This window comes from Zonotrichia albicollis, chromosome 33 (assembly GCF_047830755.1).
Source record: "Zonotrichia albicollis isolate bZonAlb1 chromosome 33, bZonAlb1.hap1, whole genome shotgun sequence".
In the NCBI taxonomy this organism is placed as follows: domain Eukaryota; kingdom Metazoa; phylum Chordata; class Aves; order Passeriformes; family Passerellidae; genus Zonotrichia; species Zonotrichia albicollis.
This window is the reverse complement of record NC_133851.1, coordinates 2,156,401-2,177,113: the sequence shown is the minus strand read 5'-3', so window position 1 is coordinate 2,177,113 and position 20,713 is coordinate 2,156,401. Positions and strand designations below refer to the sequence as shown.

At 55.6% G+C, this 20,713-nt stretch overlaps 1 protein-coding gene across 4 annotated transcripts in view; it reads right to left on the bottom strand.

Annotated features, from left to right (window-relative positions):
* Positions 1 to 20,713, bottom strand: part of LRP1 (LDL receptor related protein 1) — a 136,274-nt gene that overhangs the window by 49,194 nt on the left and 66,367 nt on the right. For all 4 annotated transcript variants that reach the window (XM_074530904.1, XM_074530906.1, XM_074530905.1 and 1 more), the window contains exons 9-30: positions 20,454 to 20,643; positions 17,918 to 18,061; positions 17,550 to 17,786; positions 16,298 to 16,478; positions 15,965 to 16,187; positions 14,866 to 15,055; positions 13,679 to 13,804; positions 13,449 to 13,589; positions 12,371 to 12,496; positions 12,074 to 12,190; positions 10,852 to 10,932; positions 7,501 to 7,668; positions 6,604 to 6,786; positions 5,610 to 5,810; positions 5,283 to 5,528; positions 4,403 to 4,600; positions 2,905 to 3,109; positions 1,820 to 1,984; positions 1,060 to 1,304; positions 677 to 808; positions 367 to 594; positions 77 to 251 (exon numbers count right to left, since the gene is read on the bottom strand). In XM_074530904.1, the coding sequence (XP_074387005.1) occupies positions 77 to 251; positions 367 to 594; positions 677 to 808; positions 1,060 to 1,304; positions 1,820 to 1,984; positions 2,905 to 3,109; positions 4,403 to 4,600; positions 5,283 to 5,528; positions 5,610 to 5,810; positions 6,604 to 6,786; positions 7,501 to 7,668; positions 10,852 to 10,932; positions 12,074 to 12,190; positions 12,371 to 12,496; positions 13,449 to 13,589; positions 13,679 to 13,804; positions 14,866 to 15,055; positions 15,965 to 16,187; positions 16,298 to 16,478; positions 17,550 to 17,786; positions 17,918 to 18,061; positions 20,454 to 20,643 (3,902 nt within the window). The remainder of the gene's footprint in view (positions 1 to 76; positions 252 to 366; positions 595 to 676; positions 809 to 1,059; positions 1,305 to 1,819; positions 1,985 to 2,904; positions 3,110 to 4,402; positions 4,601 to 5,282; positions 5,529 to 5,609; positions 5,811 to 6,603; positions 6,787 to 7,500; positions 7,669 to 10,851; positions 10,933 to 12,073; positions 12,191 to 12,370; positions 12,497 to 13,448; positions 13,590 to 13,678; positions 13,805 to 14,865; positions 15,056 to 15,964; positions 16,188 to 16,297; positions 16,479 to 17,549; positions 17,787 to 17,917; positions 18,062 to 20,453; positions 20,644 to 20,713) is intronic.

The following is a 20,713-nucleotide window of genomic DNA, read 5'->3' as shown; positions in this document are numbered from 1 at the left end:
TCCCTACCCAGGAGGGAGCCAAAGCCCTGTGCACACCTGGATTGGCACACACTGGTGGGTGCACACTTATACTCACCCCCGGAGTGGGTGCACCACCAGGCAGTGAGGCTTGTCCAGCCCTTGGATCACGGCGTTCTTGAAGGAGCCATCCAGCCTGGCCACGTTGATCTGTTTCTTGTTGGCATCGTAGCTGGTCCAGAAGAGATTTCTGGAAACCCAATCCACGGAGAGGCCGTGAGCGTTGGGCAGGTCTGCAAGGGAATGAAGATGGGAGCTCGTCAGGGCTGGAATGATGCTCAGATGAAGAGGAAGGCAAATCCCAAGGAGCTGAAGGCTTCGGAGGATCCCATCTCCCTCCACACCAACCTGCAGACACGACGGTCTCCACGCCGGTGCCGTTGATGAAGGCTCTCTTGATGGTCTGGGTGCGGACATCTGACCAGTAAATGCGCTGCTCCAGGGCGTCGTAGTCCACCACGGTGACGTTGTCAATGTCAGGCACGGTGAAGGAGATGATGTAGTTGTAGTAGGGGTTGTCAATGTCCACGCCCCGGATCTCCATCTGCCGTGCGTACAGCAGGAATTTCTTAAACTCTGGAATAAGAAGGGCAGAGGTGGGATCTCAGCTCCAGAGCACCCCCTCATCCTCCCAACCAGCTCCCCAGCAGACCCCTACCATAGCAGGTGGTGTTGTCCTTGTCCAGCTTCATGAGGTGGGGGCAGGCACAGGACAGGGTGCGGTTGTAGTTGATGAGGCAGAGGTGGGAACACGGCCCTTTGCCCCCGTTGGCTTCACAGGGATTAGGAGCTGCAAAGGGGACAGCACTCAGTGACATCCCAGCCTTGGGGACACCCATCCAGGAGTCCCCAAGAGCTGCAGCCATCCCAGACCCTGCCTGCTCCATCAAGCATCACCTGATGGGGCAAAGTGGCAACCACAAGGATGAGAGCAGCATCCACCTGGCCCTTGGTCTAAGCCCATCCAAGGGTTAGTGTGCTTAGACCAAGCACCAGTGCCACCCCCTGTTGTTCCCCCACCCTGTGTCCCCCTGCACTCACCCAGGGGCTGCCGGGAGGGGTGATACACCTGCAGGTCAAAGGGCTGAGTGTTGGTCCTCTGCACCACGGTCACGTTGTGCCCTGTCCACTTGTTGGCCTTGGCCAAGGTGTTGGTGCGCCAGTCAGTCCAGTAGACCTCCCCGCCATAGAGGGTGACAGCAAAGGGGTGGGACAGGTACTCGTGTCCCCTCAGCACCTCGATGTGCCCTGTGCCATCATACAGGGCTGAGTAGATGGCGTCCGACCTGTGCCGGGGGGAGATGAGGGTGAGGGAGGTGAGGAGGGGGCACCACCGGGTCTTGAACCCAACAGCAACAACCAGCAGGGGCTAAGGTCTAATCCTGCTGATTTACACCAGGATCCACAGAGGAGAACACCCACAGCCAGGGCTGGCACGTGCTGGAGACACAAACACCCCCTTATCTACAGCCAGCACCCCAACGAGCTCAGCACCCCCCATCTATGGTCAGACCCTAAAGAGCTCAGCACCCCCTATGCATGGTCAGACCCTAAGGAGCTCACCACCCCCTATGCATAATCCTGACCCTAAAGAGCTCAGCACCTCTATCTATGGTCAGATCCTAAAGAGCTCAGCACCCCCTATCCATGGTCAGACCCCAAAGATCTCAGCACCCCCATCTATGGTCAGATCCAAAAGAGAGAAGCGCCACAGTGTGAAGACCTCTCTCCCAGCCCAGCACAACGCTGGAACCAGGTGAAGATCCAGACTGGGAGGGACACTGAGGTGCCCTGGCCCTACCTGGCATCGATCCAGAGGATCCTCTTCTCCAGATAATCCACAGTGAGCCCGTTGGGCCATCCCCCCGAGCCCGTCTCCTTGTGGATGGTGCGCCGGCCCTCGCCGCTCATGGAGGCGGCCTCGATGCGGGGCAGGCTGGCGTCCCAGTCTGTCCAGAACAGGATCCTGCCAGGAGGAGAGGCTGTGAGCAAGGACAGCAGCCCGTGGCCTCATCCTCCACACGATCCCCAGGTGTCCTGGTGTTGCGGTGTGATGTAACAGCCTGTCCATCCCCCTTCTTCCCCCAGGTGTGCCAATCACCTCTCCCTTCCCCTCCCTTGCCTCTGCTGAGTGCTGTCTGTCAATCCTGGCATTCCAGAAAGGGCATCGTGTGGTTGGCGGAGTTCAAAAGATGCCTCTCAGCCCTGGGGACATTGGGCCATCCAGGTGTCCTTTGTCCCTCCCCTCCTGTACCTGGTTGGTGGCTCCCTACCCCTTCCCTGCCCCTCTCCCCGGGGTTAAAGGAACAGCAACCACGGGCTCAGGGAGTTCTGTTGGAGCTGGTGCTGCATTCAGAGGCCTGTGGGCCAGAATAAAGCTCTGGATCCAAACCCTCCATCAGAACCGACTCCTTTTCTTCACCATGACCTTAAAGCTTCTCCACCAAGGTAAACCTGAGCTCCTGCAAGCCTGGATTTGCCCCAAGCACCCAGCTGCAATATCCAGCCAGCCAAAGGTGTCTCTGAGGTGAAACCACCACAGCTGCCACCCTTGGTCAAGCAGCAAGGGCTGGAAAAACCTAGGAATGTTCCATCCAGCTATACTGGGATTTAATTCCAATATATTGGTATTTAATTCCAATATATTGGCACCCAACGTAGGGCAGCTCAATCCTGGGGATGGATCAGTCAGGGAAGGGACCCCTGAGGTGGCACCCTCACTTTTGCTGCAATATCCAGCCAGCCAAAGGTGTCTCTGAGGTGAAACCACCACAGCTGCCATCTTTGGTCAAGCAGCCATGGCCAGATGAGCCCAGGCACATTCCATCTGGCTATATTGGTATTTAATTCCAGTATCCTGGCGGGTGCTGTCCCATCCTGGCTCACCCGTAGCGAGGGTCCAGGGCGATGGCGCGGGGGTGCTCGATGTCCCCTGCCAGCAGCGTGGTCCTCATGGTGCCATCCAGCTTGGCCACCTCGATCTGGTCCAGGTTGCTCTCCACCCAGTAGATGTTGCCAGCAATCCAGTCCACGGCCAGTCCCTCAGGGGTGGCCAGGCCGTACTGTATGACCACCTCGAAGCTGGTCAGGGCTGTGGGGCACAAGGTGAGGGCTCAGTGTGGTGCCACTTCCCCAGCCCACACAGAACCACCACCCCTGTATCCCCAACAGCTCCAACCAGCTCAGCTGGGGTTGATTGTGAGGGGATGTGTCCTCCCCAAACAGGGCGTGAACCACCCCTGTGCATGGTCCAAACCCCAAAGAGCTCAGCACACCCTATCCATTGTCAGATCCTAAAGAGCTCAGCACCCCCAATCCATAGCCCAGACCCCAAAGAGCTCAGCACTCCTAATCTATAGTCCAAACCCCAACGGGCTCAGCACTCCCCATCTATGGTCAGATACAAAAGAGATCAGCACCTTCTATCCATAATCCAGACCCTAAAGGGCTCAGCCTCCATCCACAGTCCAAACCCCAAAGGGCTCAGCACACCCTATCCATTATGAGACCCCAAAGAGCTCAGCACTCCCATCCATAATCCTGACCCCAAAGAGCTCAGCCCCCATCCATAGTCCAGACCCCAAAGAGCTCAGCCCCCATCCATGTTCCAGGCCCCAAAGGACTCAGCGCCCATCCATAGTCCAGACCTCAAAGCTCCTCAAAGGGCTCAGCATCCATCCATGTCCCAGGCCCCAAAGAGCTCAGTCCCCATCCATGTCCCACACCTCAAAGGGCTCAGCATCCATCCATGTCCCAGGCCCCAAAGATGTCCCTCACCTCAAAGGGCTCAGCATCCATCCATGTCTCAGGCCCCAAAGAGCTCAGTCCCCATCCATGTTCCAGACCCCAAAGAGCTCAGCCGTCATCCATGTTCCAGACCCCAAAGAGCTCAGCCCCCGTCCATGTTCCAGGCCCCAAAGGACTCAGCGCCCATCCATAGTCCAGACCTCAAAGCTCCTCAAAGGACTCAGCATCCATCCATGTCTCAGGCCCCAAAGAGCTCAGTCCCCATCCATGTCCCACACCCCAAAGGGCTCAGCATCCATCCATGGTCAGACCCCAAAGGGCTCAGCACTCCCTATCCATAATCCTGACCCCAAAGGGCTCAGCCCCCCATCCCTACTCCTGCCACTGGGCTCCTGTGGGAGCAGCACTGATGGAGAGGGTGTCCTCTCTGTGCCCAGCTGCTGGGCTGCAATTACCAGCAGGGAAGTGCTGGGAATACTAATTAACTACTGCATAATGAGAGCAGAACAAGATCACTATCAGGGCCAAGGGCTGATATCACTATCAGTGATATCACCAGCAGCTGCTGCATCGCACTCCATGGAATCACTGACCCCAGACCTCCAACCCCCAGCTCCCCCAACCCCAGGCTCCTCACCCCCGTTCTCCAGCAGCTTTCCCCTGTAGATTTTGTCCTCCACCACGTCAGTCCAGTACAGGGAGCTCTGGTTGAGGTGGAAGTCCAGGGCGATGGTGTTGCGCAGCCCGGGCACCAGCACGCTGTAATCCCCTCGGTGCAGGTCGATGCGCCGGATCTCGTGGCGGTTGGAGAAGATGATGAAGGGCTTAAAAGGGTCTGGAAGAAGCAGGGAAGGGTCAGAAACAAGGCAGGGGACAGTGCACTCAGCCCCTGTCAGCACAAATCCCACCATCAGTCAGCACAATCCCCAGCTCAATGAGAGAACAAACCCCCCAAGGCAGCTGGGGGACTGCTCCAGTCCCTGGTGCCCCCCAAAACACACCCAGGGTTTTGGGTTAGGATGCCAAGATCTGGAACAATCCCTGCCAGGTTATTCCTGCACCTCTCCCTGCCCCACCACAGCCATGGGGCTGGGAAAGGAAATCAACCTTGGGGCAAACTCTCTGTCCCAGGTCTGGCTCTGGAAACATCCAGGGGCAGATGGGAGCTGGCTGGGAGAGCTCTCCTGCCTTCCCTGGGGCTGCAGGACCTGGCTCAGCCCCACCAGCAGCTCTGGATGTGGCCATGCCACACTTCGTTCAGCACCAGGGCAGAGTTTTGGAAACCTTACAAAGGATGCCAAAGTTTGGAACAATCCCTGCCATGTTATTCCTGCTGCCCCTGCACAGCCAATGCAAATATGGGGCTGGGGGCTGCAGGTCTGGAACAATCCCAGTTTATTCCTGCAGCTCTCCCCACCCCAGCACAGCCAAGGGAAATACGGGGCTGGGGGCTGCAGGATGGGCTCAGCTTTGGCTCCCCTTGGAGCTCTGCCCTCCAGCACACGCTGAGAACTTGCCCAGGCTTCTGCAGCTCTCTCCATCAGGCTCCAGCATCCATCCCTCGTAGCAGGAACACTTGACATTGTACTTGTCCTGCTCGCACTTCTGACTGCACTTGAGGTGCTTGGCACAGTAGCTCTGGATCTGGCAGGTCTTGTTGTCAGCACCCAGCTCCATGCCCAGGGGACAGGAGCACACGATCCCCTCTCCAGGTGCCACCGTGCAGTTGTGGCTGCAGCCTCCGTTGTTGAGGGAGCACTGATCTGTGGGGACAGGACACGGTTGTCACCTCCTGGCGCCACTCTCAGGTCACCAAGTGTCCCCACGCCTGGCCCTGGGCTCACCGCAGAGCTCGCCCTCGTCGGAGCCGTCGCCGCAGTCGTCGGAGCCGTCGCAGAGCTTCTCGGGGGGCAGGCAGATGGAGGTGTTGTTGGCACAGGTGTGGGAGGGGGGTTTGCACACCAGGGACTCACAGTTCTCCTCATCTGAGTTGTCCTCACAGTCACTGTCACCGTCACAGACCCAGGCCTTGCTGATGCACCGGGCTGAAAGGGAGAGAGTGGGAAGGGAGCAGAGCAGAACCAGTTATTCCAGGCAGACAAGCAGGTCAGTCAGCCCAGGGATGGACAGACAGATTGGTCAGTCCAGGGACAGACAGACAGGTCAGTGAGCCCAGGGAGGGACAGACAGACAGGTCAGTGAGCCCAGGAATGGATGGACAGATTGGTCAGTCAGCCCAGGGATGGATAGACAGGTCAGTCAGTCCAAGGACAGACAGACACATTGGTCAGTCAGTTCTGGGATAGACAGATAGACAGACAGACAGACAGAGTGGTCAGTCAGTCCGGGACAGATAAACAGAAAGGTCAGTGAGCCCAGAGACAGACAGACAGGTCATTCAGCCCAGGGAGAGATAGATGGACAGACAGACTGGTCAGTCCAGGGACAGGCAGACAAGTCAGTGAGCCCAGGGATGGATGGACAGATTGGTCAGCCCAGGGACAGACAGGTCACTGAGCCCAGGGACGGACAGATGGACAGACAGACAGGTTAGACAGACCAGAGAGGGACATGAGGGTGTTTGAGTGGCTCAGGGCTCCCCAAAAGTTGGATAGGACAGGTCAGGGAGGGCCTGGGGGCTCAGAAGGTCATCCCCTGAACTGGTGTCCCTCCTCCTTTGTCCCCAGCCCACCAAAGTGTGTCCCATTCCTCAGAGAAGAGCAGAAAGGATCTGAAGATGACACCATCCATCAGGATCACAATTCACAGGTTGGCTGTTTGTGTTTCCCCCTTATCCCAGCATCCCCACCTGGGATCCCCTTGCCCCCCTGCTCTCACCTGAATCCTTGCAGCCGAATTTGACGTTGGGGTCGCAGACGTGGGTGACCCCCTCGCAGTTCTTCTCGTCACTGGAGTCCATGCAGTCCGTGTCACCGTCACAGCGCCACCGCATGGGGATGCACAGCCCGTCCAGCCGGCACTGGAACTCGTCCGTGTGGCAGCCCCCGGGCGGGCGTGTGGCTGTGGGGAGGGCACTGCTCACTGCCTGGTCCCCACGGAGCTGGGGGGCTCCAGGACTGGGTGGGGACCAGCAGCAGGACCACCCAGCCAGCAGGGAAACAGCTGGAGGCACCCAGAGCGTCAGGATGGGGATCTGGGGATCCAGGAGTGAATGGGGACCAGGCACTCAGACAGCAGGGAAATAACTGGAGGCACCCAGAATGTTAGGAGCGGATTCTGGGGATTCAGGAGTCAATGGGGACCAGGCACTCAGACAGCAGGGAAACAGCTGGAAGCACAGGTGGGGGATCTGGGGCTCCAGGACTGGGCAAGAACCATGCACTCAGACAGCAGGGAAATAACTGAAGGCACCCAGAATGTCAGAATGGGGTTCTGGGGATCCAGGACTGGGCAAGGACCAGGTAATCAAACAGCAGGGAAACAGCTGGATGCACCCAGAGCATCAGGATGGGGATCTGGGGATCCAGGAGTGAATGGGGACCAGGTACTCAGACAGCAGAGAAACAGCTGGATGCACCCAGAGTGTCAGGATGGGGATCTGAGGCTCCAGGACTGGATGAGGACCAGGCACCCAACCAGCAGGAAAACAGCTGGAGGAACCCAAAGTGTCAGGATGGGGATCTGGGCACTGAGTGTGGCCACAGAAAGCTTCAGAATCCCCTTCATTTTGGCAATGGCTGTGCTTGGGGGTCTCTCCCACGTGCTGGGGCTCACCCTGGTTGGTGCAGTTGGCGTGGGTCTCGTCGCTGTAGTCCCCACAGTCGTTGTCCCCATCACAGGTCCAGTGCACGGGGATGCAGCGGCCGCTGTTGCATTTGAACTGGTTGCTGGAGCAGGAGTGGCTGCAGCCAGCCTCGTCACTGTTGTCCCCACAGTCGTTGTCTGCAGAGGGAATTGGGGTGGCCAGGGGGTCAGCAGGAGCCCGGCCAGGACGGGGCTGGAAGGAGGGAGGACAGCAAAGACCCCTCGGAACAACGGGGGACAGGACAGGCCACGCCACAGAGGGGACGTGGGGTGACAGCAGCCCCTCATCAGTGTTGGTGGTGGGACCCCCACCATGGGCTGGAGACCCCCCAGCCCTCCCACCCCACAGCTCCAGCAGCACACAGAGAAAATGGAACACAGAAACTGCATAGATCAGCCATGAACCTGGATGGGGACTGGGCTCCACTCTGGGGATAGGAGCTCCTTTGGGGGTGCTGGGACAGCCAATTGGGGGGGTTGGATTGTCTGGAGGAGACCCCCATGCCTGCTGTTTGAGGGGGGGTTGGTCTGGGGGTAGCTGGACACTGGCAATGCAGCCCCTCTGCCTGCCTGGCACAGGGGGCATGGGCTGGGCACCACCACAGGGATCCACTGTGGGTGCCCCACCTGAGACTGGGCAAGGGGATTTGCCTCCTGGTGCCTCAGGATGGACACGAGGATGGTGGCACTGATGGGGATGGTGGCACTGTGGGGACAGTGGCACTGATGGGGACAGTGGCACTGTGGGGACAGTGGCACTGATGGGGATGATGGCACTGTGGGGACAGTGGTACTGACAGCGATGATGGCATTAATAGGGACAATGACACTGATGGGAATATTGGCACTGATGGGGAAGATGGCATTGATGGGGACAGTGGCACTGATGGGGACAGTGGCACTGATGGGGACAATGACACTGATGGGGATGATGGCACTGATGGGGAAGATGGCACTGATGGGGAAGATGGCATTGATAGGGACAGTGGCACTGATGGGGAAGATGGCACTGATGGGGAAGATGGCACTGATGGGGATGATGGCATTGATGAGGACATTGGCAGTGATGGGGACAATGACACTGATGGGACCAATGGCACTGATGGAGATATTGGCACTGATGGGGAAGATGGCATTGATGGGGATGATGGCACTGATAGGGACATTGGCACTGATGGGAACAATGACACTGATGGAGATATTGGCACTGATGGACATGATGGCACTGATGGGCATGATGGCAATGATGGGGATGATGGCACTGTGGGGACAGTGGCACTGATGGGGATGATGGCACAGGGGGCATTGCTGGACAGGAGGAGGGCATCACCAGAGGCACCAGAGGCATTGCTGGAGAGGAAGGGGACATTGCCAGAGGTACCAGGGGCATCACCAGAGGCCCAGGGGCATTGCTGGAGAGCTGGGGGGCATCACCAGTGGCACCAGAGGCATCACCAGAGGCACAGGGGCATTACCAGAGGCACCAGGGGCATTACCAGAGGCACAGGGGGCATTACCAGAGGCACAGGGGCATTGCCAGAGGCACAGGGGCATCACCAGAGGCACAGGGGGCATTGCCAGAGGCACAGGGGCATCACCAGAGGCACAGGGGGCATTGCCAGAGACACCAGGGGCATTACCAGAGGCACAGGGGCATTACCAGAGGCATTACCAGAGGCACCAGGGGCATTACCAGAGGCACAGGGGCACTGCCAGAGGCACAGGGGGCACTGCCAGAGGCACCAGGGGCATTGCCAGAGGCACAGGGGGCACTGCCAGAGAGGACAGGGGGGCATTGCCAGTGTCCAGCACCCCCAGGGCTCACAGCCCCCTGGAGGGGCAGGTCTGGGGGCTCAGGGGGGCTCAGGTGGGAGGTTCTGGTGCATGTTGATCTATGCACTAACCGGTAGGCTTTGGACAGTTCTTTTCGTCAGAGCCATCCCCACAATCTTTTTCTGAAACACAGAACCACCAGACAGGAGCGTGGGCACGGTGACAAACACAACACAGCACAGGTGACAAACACAGAGGGTGGCACAGAGACACTGGGACACGGACAGGGACACACAGAGCTTGGGAGGCGAGACCAGAAGCAGCAGAGGGTGCTGGGGGAGTGGGGGGCAGCCAGGGTTGGGGTACCCTCATGGTGCTGTAGCTCCTGCCCCAGCCCTGCACTCCCAGCTCTGCTCAGCCAGGCACCAGTGCCTCGCCCTGCTCTGAAGATGTTAATTATTCCCAACGAGGCACAGAGGCTCAAAAATTGATATAAACATGTGGGAAAGGAAAATCAAACTCTCTGTCCCAGGTCTGGCCCTGGAAACATCCAAGGGCAGATGGGAGCTGGCTGGGAGAGCTCTCCTGCCTTCCCTGGGCTACAGGACCTGCCTGAGCCCTGCCAGCAGCTCTGGCTGTGCCACACTTTATTCCAGCACCAGGGCGAGGTTTAGAAACCTTACAAAATATGCCAAGGTCTGGAACAATCCCTGCCAGGCTATTCCTGCTGCCCCAGCACAGCCATGGGGCTGGGAAAGAAAATCAACCTTGGGGCAAACCCCCTGTCCCAGGTCTGGCTCTGGAAACATCCAAGGGTAGATGGGAACTGGCTGGGAGAGCTCTGCTGCCTTCCCTGGGCTGCAGGACCTGCCTGAGCCCTGCTGGCAGCTCTGGCTGTGCCACACTTTGCTCCAGCACCAGGGCAGGGTTTTGGAAACCTACAAAGGATGCCAAGGTCTGGAACAATCCCTGCCAGGTTATTCCCCCAGCTCTCCCTGCCCCAGCACATTTGGGGGAGCTCCCAGTCCCTGGTGCCCCCAAAACACACCCAGGGTTTTGGAAACCTTACAAAGGATGCCAAAGTCTGGAACAATCCCTGCCAGGCCATTCCTGCTGCCCCAGCACAGCCATGGGGCTGGGAAAGGAAATCAACCTTGGGGCAAACCCTCTGTCCCAAGTTTGGCCCTGGAAAGATCCAAGGGCAGGTGGGAGCTGGCTGGGAGAGCTCTCCTGCCTTCCCTGGGGCTACAGGACCTGACTCAGTCATGGCACACTTTGTTCCAACACCAGGACAAGGTTTTGGAAACCTTGCAAAGGATGCCCAGGTCTGGAACAATCCCTGCCAGGTTATTCCAGCACAGCCAAGGGAAATACGGGGCTGGGGGCTGCAGGATGGGCTCAGTTTTGGCTCATGCCCACTCCCCTTGGGGTCTGCCTTCAGCACATGCTGAGAATTGGCCCAAATTGCCCAAATGGGGTCCCTGCCAGGCAGCACCCCCTGCTCAAGTCTCGCCACCCCTTTGGGGACACCCAGGGCCGGGTCCTCACCGTTGTCACAGCGCCAGTTGATGTTGATGCAGCGCCCGTTGTTGCAGGTGAACTGTGTCAGGGGGAAGCAGGTCGGGTAGGCTGAGGGGAGGGAGAGGCACCATCAGCACACCCCAACACACATCAGGGCACCCCAACCCTCCTCAGCCCCGGGGAGCACCCCCAGGGCTCCTGGTCCAGGTTGCAATGCAAGATGTTTTCTATCACCATCTGTATGGCAGATTATCTTTTGTCAAGTTTGCCTTATTGCAGATTATTTTTGTGGGCAGTTTGCCTTATCTCTCTCTTTGAGTGCTCACAATCACTCCTCCCTCGGAGGGGACATCTGCTGATAACAGCTATTGGATGTCACTGCATGGCTGATAAGAGCTGCAGCATCCCATTGGGAGATGTGAGCCCAGAGGGAGGAGCCAAACATTCCTACCTGGACATGATCTGGGATTTCAAACATTCCTACCCAGATACAATCTGAGATTTCACACATTCCTACCTGGATACAATCTGAGATTTCACACATTCCTACCTGGATACAACCTGGGATTTCAAACATTCCTACCCAGATATAATCCAGAGGTTTTGAGACACCAGCACGGCTTCTCCACTGGATTCCCCAGAGGAGCAGCAGCTGCCTCTCCCACTGGATCTTCAGAGGAAGAATAAATCCTTCTCTACAGGATCCTGCTCCAGCAGAACCACCCCTGACACTGCAGGAGGGCTGAGCCACAATTCCAATGGGACTGCTGCCAACACCCTGACCCACAGGGTGTCAGGTTGGGTTCTGACTCTGTCAGTGTTGTTTTAGTGTACTGCATTGTTTATTTTATCCTTTTATTTTTTTTCTCCCCTATTAAAGAACTGTTATTTCCTGCTCCCTTTTTTTTTTTTTTTGCCCGAGAGCCCCTTAATTTCAAATTTATAACAATAAATATATTTTTATGTATTATTGCTATAAATATATTTATTGCTATTGCAGGGGTGGGGAAGGTTTACATTCTCCATTTCAGGGGAGGCTCCTGCCTTCCTTAACAGACACCTGTCTTTCCAGACCAAGACAAACTGTTATTCCTGCTCCCATATTTTTTTGCCTGAGAGCCCCTTAATTTCAAATTTATAGCAATTTGGAGGAGGGGGAGTTTTACATTCTCCATTTCAGGGGAGGCTCCTGCCTTCCTTAGCAGACTCCTGTCTTTCCAAACCAAGCCAGCTCCCAGTCCCAGCTCACCACACGAGGCAGACTCGTCGGAGCGGTCCCCACAATCATCATCCAGGTCACAGGTCCAGGAGATGGGGATGCAGCGGCCACTGGCGCAGGAGAACTGGTTGGGAGAGCAGGTCCGGGCTGGCCAGGAGGGACAGATGGAGTGTTAATGGCTCATTGTACCTTGTTTTATCAGGGGAAGGTGGGGAACAACCCCCTGGGCTCCCAGGTGCAAAGCCAAGGTGTGAGACTGCAAAACCTCAGGTTGTGGCTCAGCACGGGCTCTCCTGAGGCTCCCTGAGGGCAAGGCAGGGTCCTCACCTGAGCAGGTGGAGTTGGACTCGTCCTCGTTGTTGCCACAGTCGTTGTCGCCGTCGCAGAGCCAGCGGTTGGGGATGCAGCGGTTGTTCTTGCACTTGAAGCGGTCTGAGGGGCAGGTGTGCTGGTCTGTGGGGGGAAATCACACTGAGAACCATCCTCATCCCACCCCATCCCTCCAACAAAGAGAAAAACTGGGGCAGAAAAGGGCTGGAGGCTCAAACTTGGCATCAGAATCTCAACCAACTCTCCTGTGCTGCGCCCAAGAAGGGCATGGATGGCACAGGGACAGGGACAGGGATAGGGACAAGGGCCAGCACTGCCCCAAAGGAGGGCATGGATGGCACAGGGACAGGGTCAGCACTGCCCCAAAGGAGGGCATGGATGGCACAGGCACAGGGACAGGGTCAGCACTGCCCCAAAGGAGGGCATGGACGGCACAGGGACAGGGACAGGGACAGGGCCAGCACTGCCCCAAAGGAGGGCATGGATGGCACAGGGACAGGGACAGGGCCAGCACTGCCCCAAAGGAGGGCATGGATGGCACAGGGACAGGGACAGGGCCAGCACTGCCCCAAAGGAGGGCATGGATGGCACAGGCACAGGGACAGGGACTGGGTCAGCACTGCCCCAAAGGAGGGCATGGATGGCACAGGGACAGGGTCAGCACTGCCCCAAAGGAGGGCATGGATGGCACAGGGACAGGGACAAGGGCCAGCACTGCCCCAAAGGAGGGCATGGATGGCACAGGGACAGGGACAGGGTCAGCACTGCCCCAAAGGAGGGCATGGATGGCACAGGGACAGGGACAAGGGCCAGCACTGCCCCAAAGGAGGGCATGGATGGCACAGGGACAGGGACAGGGTCAGCACTGCCCCAAAGGAGGGCATGGATGGCACAGGGACAGGGACAGCACTGCCCCAAAGGAGGGCATGGATGGCACAGGGACAGGGACAGGGTCATCACTGCCCCAAAGGAGTCGGAGAGGGCACAGAGGATTCCTGGCTGCTCAACCCTTTCCCAACCACTTCCTCCACATCTGGAGGAGCCCAAATCCCACCGCCCAGGAAGGATCACCCACGGCAGAGCTCGGGGGCCTCGTCACTGTTGTCCAGGCAGTCGTTGTCCCCATCACATTTCCAGCGCTCCTGGATGCAGCGGTTGTTCTTGCAGGCAAACTCCCCGGGCTGGCACTGAGGCGGGGGGATGTAGGATGGATTGGCTGCCAACAGGAAAGCACAGGCAGGATTTTAACCAAGTGATCCCGTGCAGCATCCCATGGGGAGAGCCCCCAAAAGGGTCTCAGCCTACCCTGGCAGGTGACAGAGTCCGGCCCCAGGATCTGGTCCTCGGCACAGGCGCACTGACGGCCCCGCGGGGTGGCCAGGCACAGGCTGCTGCAGCCCCCGTTGTTGACACGGCATTTGTTGGAGCCCACTGTGGAGGGAAAGGGTGAGGAGGCGGCATTTCAGTGCCCAGGGTGCCCTGCAGACCCTCTGGGGTGCTGGGAGCCCCCAGCCCCTGGGGACAGTCACAGCTGGAAGGCAGCTGGAAACACCAGGTGAGGCCACAGGGACCCCTCAGGTGACACTGAGCCTGGGGGACAGCTAAAAAAAAAACAAAAAGAGGAGAGGGGAAGCTCAGACTCGCCCCCAAAACCCTCAACAGCAGCCACAGTTGAAAGGCAGCTAGAAACACCAGGTGAGACCATGGGGACACAGAGTCTGATGAAATCAGGGTGGGAAAAAGATGGAAGGGCAGGAAATGAACAGGAAAGAAAAAGAAGGAGCATGGAGACAGCTAAAAGGCAACAAAAAGAGCTGGGAGGAAGCTCAGACTCGCCCCCAAAACCCTCAACAGCAGTCACAGCTGGAAGGCAGCTGGAAACACCAGGTGAGACCATGGAGACACAGAGCCTGATGGAATTAGGGTGGGCAAAAGAGGGAAGGCTACAAGGGCAGGGCATGAAGAACAGGAAAGAAAAACACAAAGGGTGAGGAGATGGCATCTCAGTGCCCAGGGTGCCCTGCAGACCCATGGGGTGCTAGGAACCCCCAGCCCCTGGGGGCAGGCAGAGGTGGAAGCCAGCTGGAAACACCAGGTGAGGCCACAGGGACACAGAGCCTGACAGAATTAGGGTAGGAAAAAGAGGGAAGGCTGGAAGGGCAGGGAATGAACAACAGGAAAGAAAAACAAGGAGCGTGGGGACGGCTAAAAGGCAACAAAAAGAGGTGTGGGGGCTGCTTAGGAAGTTCAGCCTCTCCCCCAGCCCCCCTGGACTCCCTCAACAGCAGCCACAGCTGGAAGGCAGCTGGAAACACCAGGGATACAGAGCTTGATGGAATTAGGGTGGGAAAAAGAGGGAAGGCTGGAAGGGCAGGGAATGAACAACGGGAAAGAAAAACAAGGAGCATGGGGACGGCTAAAAGGCAACAAAAAGAGGTGTGGGGGCTGCTTAGGAAGCTCAGCCTCTCCCCCAGCCCCTGGTGGGCTCTCACCTTGCTGCTGCTGGGCATCGTACATGCGGATCTCGAAGATGGGCGGGCGCTCGTTGCGCAGCAGGCTCACGGCCTTGGAGGCCTGCTCCAGGCGGTAGATGCTGCCGCTGCGGTACTCGGTCCAGAAGAGAAAATTGCTGTAGTGGCACAGCCCGAAGGCGTGGTTCAGCTCCGGGCCCTCGTACACGATCTGTGCGTGTGGGGAGGAGGAGAGGGGATGTTAGGTGGGGTGGGTGATCAGGGATAGGGACATGGATAGGGTGATGGGAGAGCAGAGAGGCTCTGTCAGATAGGATGGGAACTCGGGGACAGCAGCAGGGACAGGCTGATCAGGGACAGGGACAGGGATAGGGACAGGGACAGGGACAGGGACAGGGACAGGGGTAGGGACAGGGACAGGGACAGGGTGATTGGACAGGGACAGGGTGATCAGGGACAAGCACAGGGTGATGGAAAGAGAGAGCAGAAAGGATCACATGAGATGGGCACTCATGAGACATCACATGAGAGAGCAGGAGCACATGGGATGGGCACTCAGGGACAAGGACAGGGTGATCAGGGACAGGGAAAGGGACAGGGACGGGGATAGGGACAGGGAACAGGAACAGGGATAGGGTGATCAGGGACAAGGACAGGGGCAGGGATAGGGATAGGGATAGGGATAGGGATAGGGATAGGGATAGGGATAGGGATAGGGATAGGGATAGGGTGATCAGGGACAGGGATAGGGATAGGGTGATCAGGGACAGGGATAGGGACAGGGACAGAGACAGGGACATGGTGATCAGGGATAGGGACAGAGATGGGGACAAAGACAGGGAACAGCCACAGGGACAGGGTGATAGAAGGGGAGAACAGGGAGGCTCCATCAGCTGGGATGGGCACTCAGGGACAGCAACAGGGACAGGGACAGGGACAGGGTGATGGGAGGGGAGAACAGAGAGGTTCCATCAGCTGGGATGGGCACTTAGGGACAGCGACAGGGACGGGGACAGGGACAGAGGTAGGGACAGGGACAGGGTGATGGAAGTGGAGAGCAGAGAGGTCACAGCTCAGCTCCCCAGTGCTGTGAATAATCCATGTCCCGGACTCCACTCACCTTCCTATCAGTGCCATTGAGATAAACCATCTCAATGCGGTCGTAGTACGCATCCACCCAGTAGAGGATCTTGGCTGGGATGTCCAGGCTCAGCCCGTTGGGCCACAGGACAGTCTTGGAGGTGATGAAGATGTTTCTGTTGGATCCATCCATCCAAGCCCTCTCAATCTTGCCCCTCTTGCTGTCCTTGGGATCCTCCTCCCAGTCTGTCCAGTACATCCACCTGCCATGGACATCAAACTGAGACTTGACCTGGCCACCACAGCTCGTGACAAGACCCAACCACGTCCCTGTGGCCCCACCAGACAGCCCAGCCCACCCAGGCACCCTCACCCATTCAGGGGGTCCACCACAATGGCACGGGGGTGCGTCATCTTCCCCTCGATCAGAGTCTTCCTCGTCTGGGCAGCCTTTTCCAGCCGTGCCACACTGATGGTCTTCTTGGGGCCATCATCTGTCCAGTACAGGTTGTTCCCCATCCAGTCCACAGCGATGCCCTCCACATTGTGGATGCCTTTGGGGGGAAATTGGAGCGGGTTTGTCACCAGGCAGGAGGTGAAAAGTGGAAGGAACAGCCCCAAAAGTGCCCAATCCTGACCCAAATTGAGGGGGATGATGGGCACCCAGCCCGATGAGAAAGTTTGCTAGAGCTGCTCTTTGAACAGAGAAAATTTTATGGAAAATCTGCTACAATTTTAGGGAAAGTCGGCTAAAATATTATGAAATGCTAAATATACTGAAAATTTGGACTGTAGACATGTCAAGTGGGATCATCCTGAGCTAATGGATGTTTGAATATTCTGGGTATTAAGCTCCTTGTATCTCAGACAGGTGATTATTATTATGATAATATTATATAATATATATAATCATATTATCATATAATAGTATCATTATTATGTTAATATGATAGGATAATATGATTATATGTATTATATATATTCTATATGATAAGATTATATTATTATACAATTATTATCATTATTACTACTATTAAATTATTATATTATTATGACAATGTTATATGATTATAATATGATATATATACTATATGATAGTATAATTGATATGATAAAATATGATATATTGATATATAATAATATGATTATATATGATATATATACTATATGATAGATATTCTATATTATAATATTATATTATTACTACAACTATTATTATTACTATTAAATTATTATATAAATATATATATAATTTATATATTACTATAATTTCTTTATTTGGTTTTATTGTTATTGTTATTACTAGATATTATTTATAATTATTATAAATTATTGTCATTTACATGATATATACATTTATATATGTATAAATTACTATTACTAATATTACTATTAAATTATTATTATATATAAATATATAAATTAATATAGAAATAAATTACTATCATTTAATCTATTTTATTTTATTTTAATTACTATATGTTATTCATAATTACTATAAATTTATATATATTTTTATATATATATATATATAATTATTGCAATTATTATTATTACTATTAAATTATTATTATGATAATCATTTTATTATCTTTCCTGCAAGGCCAGGCCCCTTGGCCACTCACCATCCTTCAGGATTGTCTCCCTCTCCGTGCCATCGATCTTCTGGCGCCCTATGAGATAACTGGTGGTGTCAGCAAAGTAGATGTAGCCAGTCTCAGCATGGAAGTCCAGAGCCCTGGGGTTCATCAGGTTCTCGATGGGGATCATGTGCTCATCGGGCACCTTGGCACCCATGTCCATGCCCCGGATGATGCCAGGACGTCCCTTCCCGTACACCAGGAACAGCTCGTGCTCGGGCTCTGCGGAGAGACAGCAGTGCCATGGCGGTGGCAGGTGGCACTGGGGCTGTGGTGGGCTCACAGCAGGGCATGCAGAGCCTTTCTCTCCAGCCCCTCACCCCACAGATCCCCCCAGGAAAGGCAGCACTCACTTTTGCAGGATTTCCCGTCGCTGCCCAGGCTGAAGCCGGAGCGGCAGCGGCAGGTCCGGCTCTTGTGGCTGTTCCCCAGCAGGCAGATGTCGGAGCAGCCTCCTGGCTTCCCAAACTGATCTGGCTCGCAGGCGTGGCTCCTCACTGCAACACAGAGAGGGGCTGCAGCTGCTGGGGACACTGGGGGGACAGGGAGCACCTGGGGGACAGAGAGCATGTGGGGGACAGGGATACAGAGGGGACAGGGAGCACCTGGGGGACAGGGACACAATGGGGACAGGGAGCACCTGGGGGACAGAGATACAGGGGGGACAGGGAGCACGTGGGGGACAGGGATACAGAGGGGACAGAGACACAGGGGGGACAGGGAGCATGTGGGGGACAGGGAGCATGTGGGGGACAGAGACACAGGGGGGACAGGGAGTACGTGGGGGACAGGGACACAGAGGGGACAGGAAGCATGTGGGGGACAGGGATACAGAGGGGACAGAGACACAGAGGGGACAGGAAGCATGTAGGGGACAGGGATACAGGGGGGACAGGGACACTGGGGGGACAGGGACACTGGGGGGACAGAGACACAGAGGGGACAGGGACACAGGGGGGACAGAGACACAGAGGGGACAGGGATACAGGGGGGACAGGGACACTGGAGGGACAGGGACACAGAGGGGACAGGGATACAGGGGGGACAGGGACACTGGGGGGACAGGGACACTGCGGGGACAGGCAGCATGTGGGGTATCGCTGGCCAGGGGTCTCTGTACAAATCACAAACGGGATGGGGCTGCTGTGGAACGTGACTTGAGCTGTTTTATTTTCCAGCATCCCTCTCATTACATGGTTATGACAATGGGAAGATGTCACCGGCTCACATCTCAGGCAGCAGACACAGAATTTAATGATACAACTCACTTTATAAATTTTTTGACCAATCACACAGAGCAAAAGCACATTGACAGTAGTTCTATCTAGTCACTATAAACACAGGTACCTTTGGTTAAAACAATGCTTGCTTATTTCTAATACAATACCTGCTTGTAAGCCTTAAAATACAACGCACAGAGTTCCACTAGTAAGCTTCAAACTTCCTAATATCTCACTAGATAAACTTTCTGTAGCTTAAAGAGTTATTCTAAACAAGCATTAATACACAGACCATTGTTCTATTTGTCTTTGCTTTTCTACTTTTTAAATAATTTTTCTGCTGACCTATCTCATGGCTGCTGCTTAGCTCTAATCACAGTTTTGCTGTTTCTGAGGCCTGCCTTTTGCAGCTTTCCCCAAAACCCTCTGATTTTGTAGATTCTCACAGGGGGGGGACACAGACACAGAGGGGACAGGGATACAGGGGGGACAGGGCTGCAACCACAGGGACATGGGGATGCTCCCCTGGGCTTTGAGGGGGTTCATTCCTCCCAGGAGCTCCCAGGCAGTCAGGGAAAGGCTGAGCACAGCACAGAGATGGGAAAGGACCTTCCCATGGGAAGAATCCCTGAGGAGAAGCCAGCATGTCCCAGCACAGCACCACAGCCACGTGGACACACTGCCCCATCCTGCTGCACCAGTGGGACAAGCCCTGGGAGTGGGGACAGCCACAGAGCCCCTTAATCACACTCCTAACCCCGCTCAGAAATCTCCTGATTAATTCTGTATTCTGGAAAAAGCCGAGCAGGCTGCAGACACTAAGAGGATTTATAAGGAGTAAATTGATTAACTGCAGGAAGGTGCTGGGGGTGGAACAGGCAGGGATGGATGGATGGATGGATGCAGGGAGGGGTTGGTGCAGCACTGGAGCCTTTCAGCTCCTTGGAATTCCCTCAATGCTTGGGAGCACCAGGGTGACCGTGCCAACAATGGGGACAGAGAGTAAGAGGGAGCATCAATATTTTAAAATGTCACATTTGCTCCCACATGCCTGTAATCTCCATGATCCATCAACCATGTGGAGCAGCTCTCATGGGAAGAGACACAGCTCTAGCAGGAAAAGAGGGAACCCCAGGATGTTGTGGGCAGCAGGAATCCCAAAATCCCTGAGGTCAGAAAACACCTCCAATATCACTGAGTCCAACCTGTGACCAATCCCCACCTTATCAACCCAAGCACATCCACCCAATCCTTGCACACCACCAGAGACGGTGGTGAGGGAGCATCAATATTTTAAGATGCCACATCTGTATTTTAAGATCCCACATCTCTGTAATCTCCACGATCCATCAACCACGTGGAGCAGCTCTCATGGGAAGAGACACAGCTCCAGCAGGAAAAGGGGGATGTTTAGCAGCCTCCAGGACCCTGAGGAGCAGGAATCCCAAAATCCTTGAGGTCAGAAAACACCTCCAATATCACTGAATCCAACCTGTGACCAATCCCCACCTTATCAGCCCAACCACATCCACCCAATCCTTGCACACCACCAGAAACAGCAGCTCCCAATCCCTCACCACCCTTCCCATGAATAAAATTCCTCCTAAAACCCCACCCAAACCCCTGGCAGAGCAACCAGGGAGCTGCTGCTCCAAGGTGAGGGTCCCACCTGTGGGCTGGCGCCGCTGGTGGTAGATGTGCAGGGCTCCACCCTTGTCCACCCGTGTCACCACCTGGTACTCGGTGCTGTTGAAGCGGTTGACGCGGATCACGCTGGTTTTCTGCTGCGCGTTGGCGTTGTCCGAGTTGGTGGCGTACAGGTAGTTCTCAAAGACAGTCAGGCCGTACAGGTGCTCGATCTGGAAGGTATCAGGTGAGTCCATAAGGGATTTAGGAGTTGTGAGAGGCACAAGGGACTCAGGAGTTGGT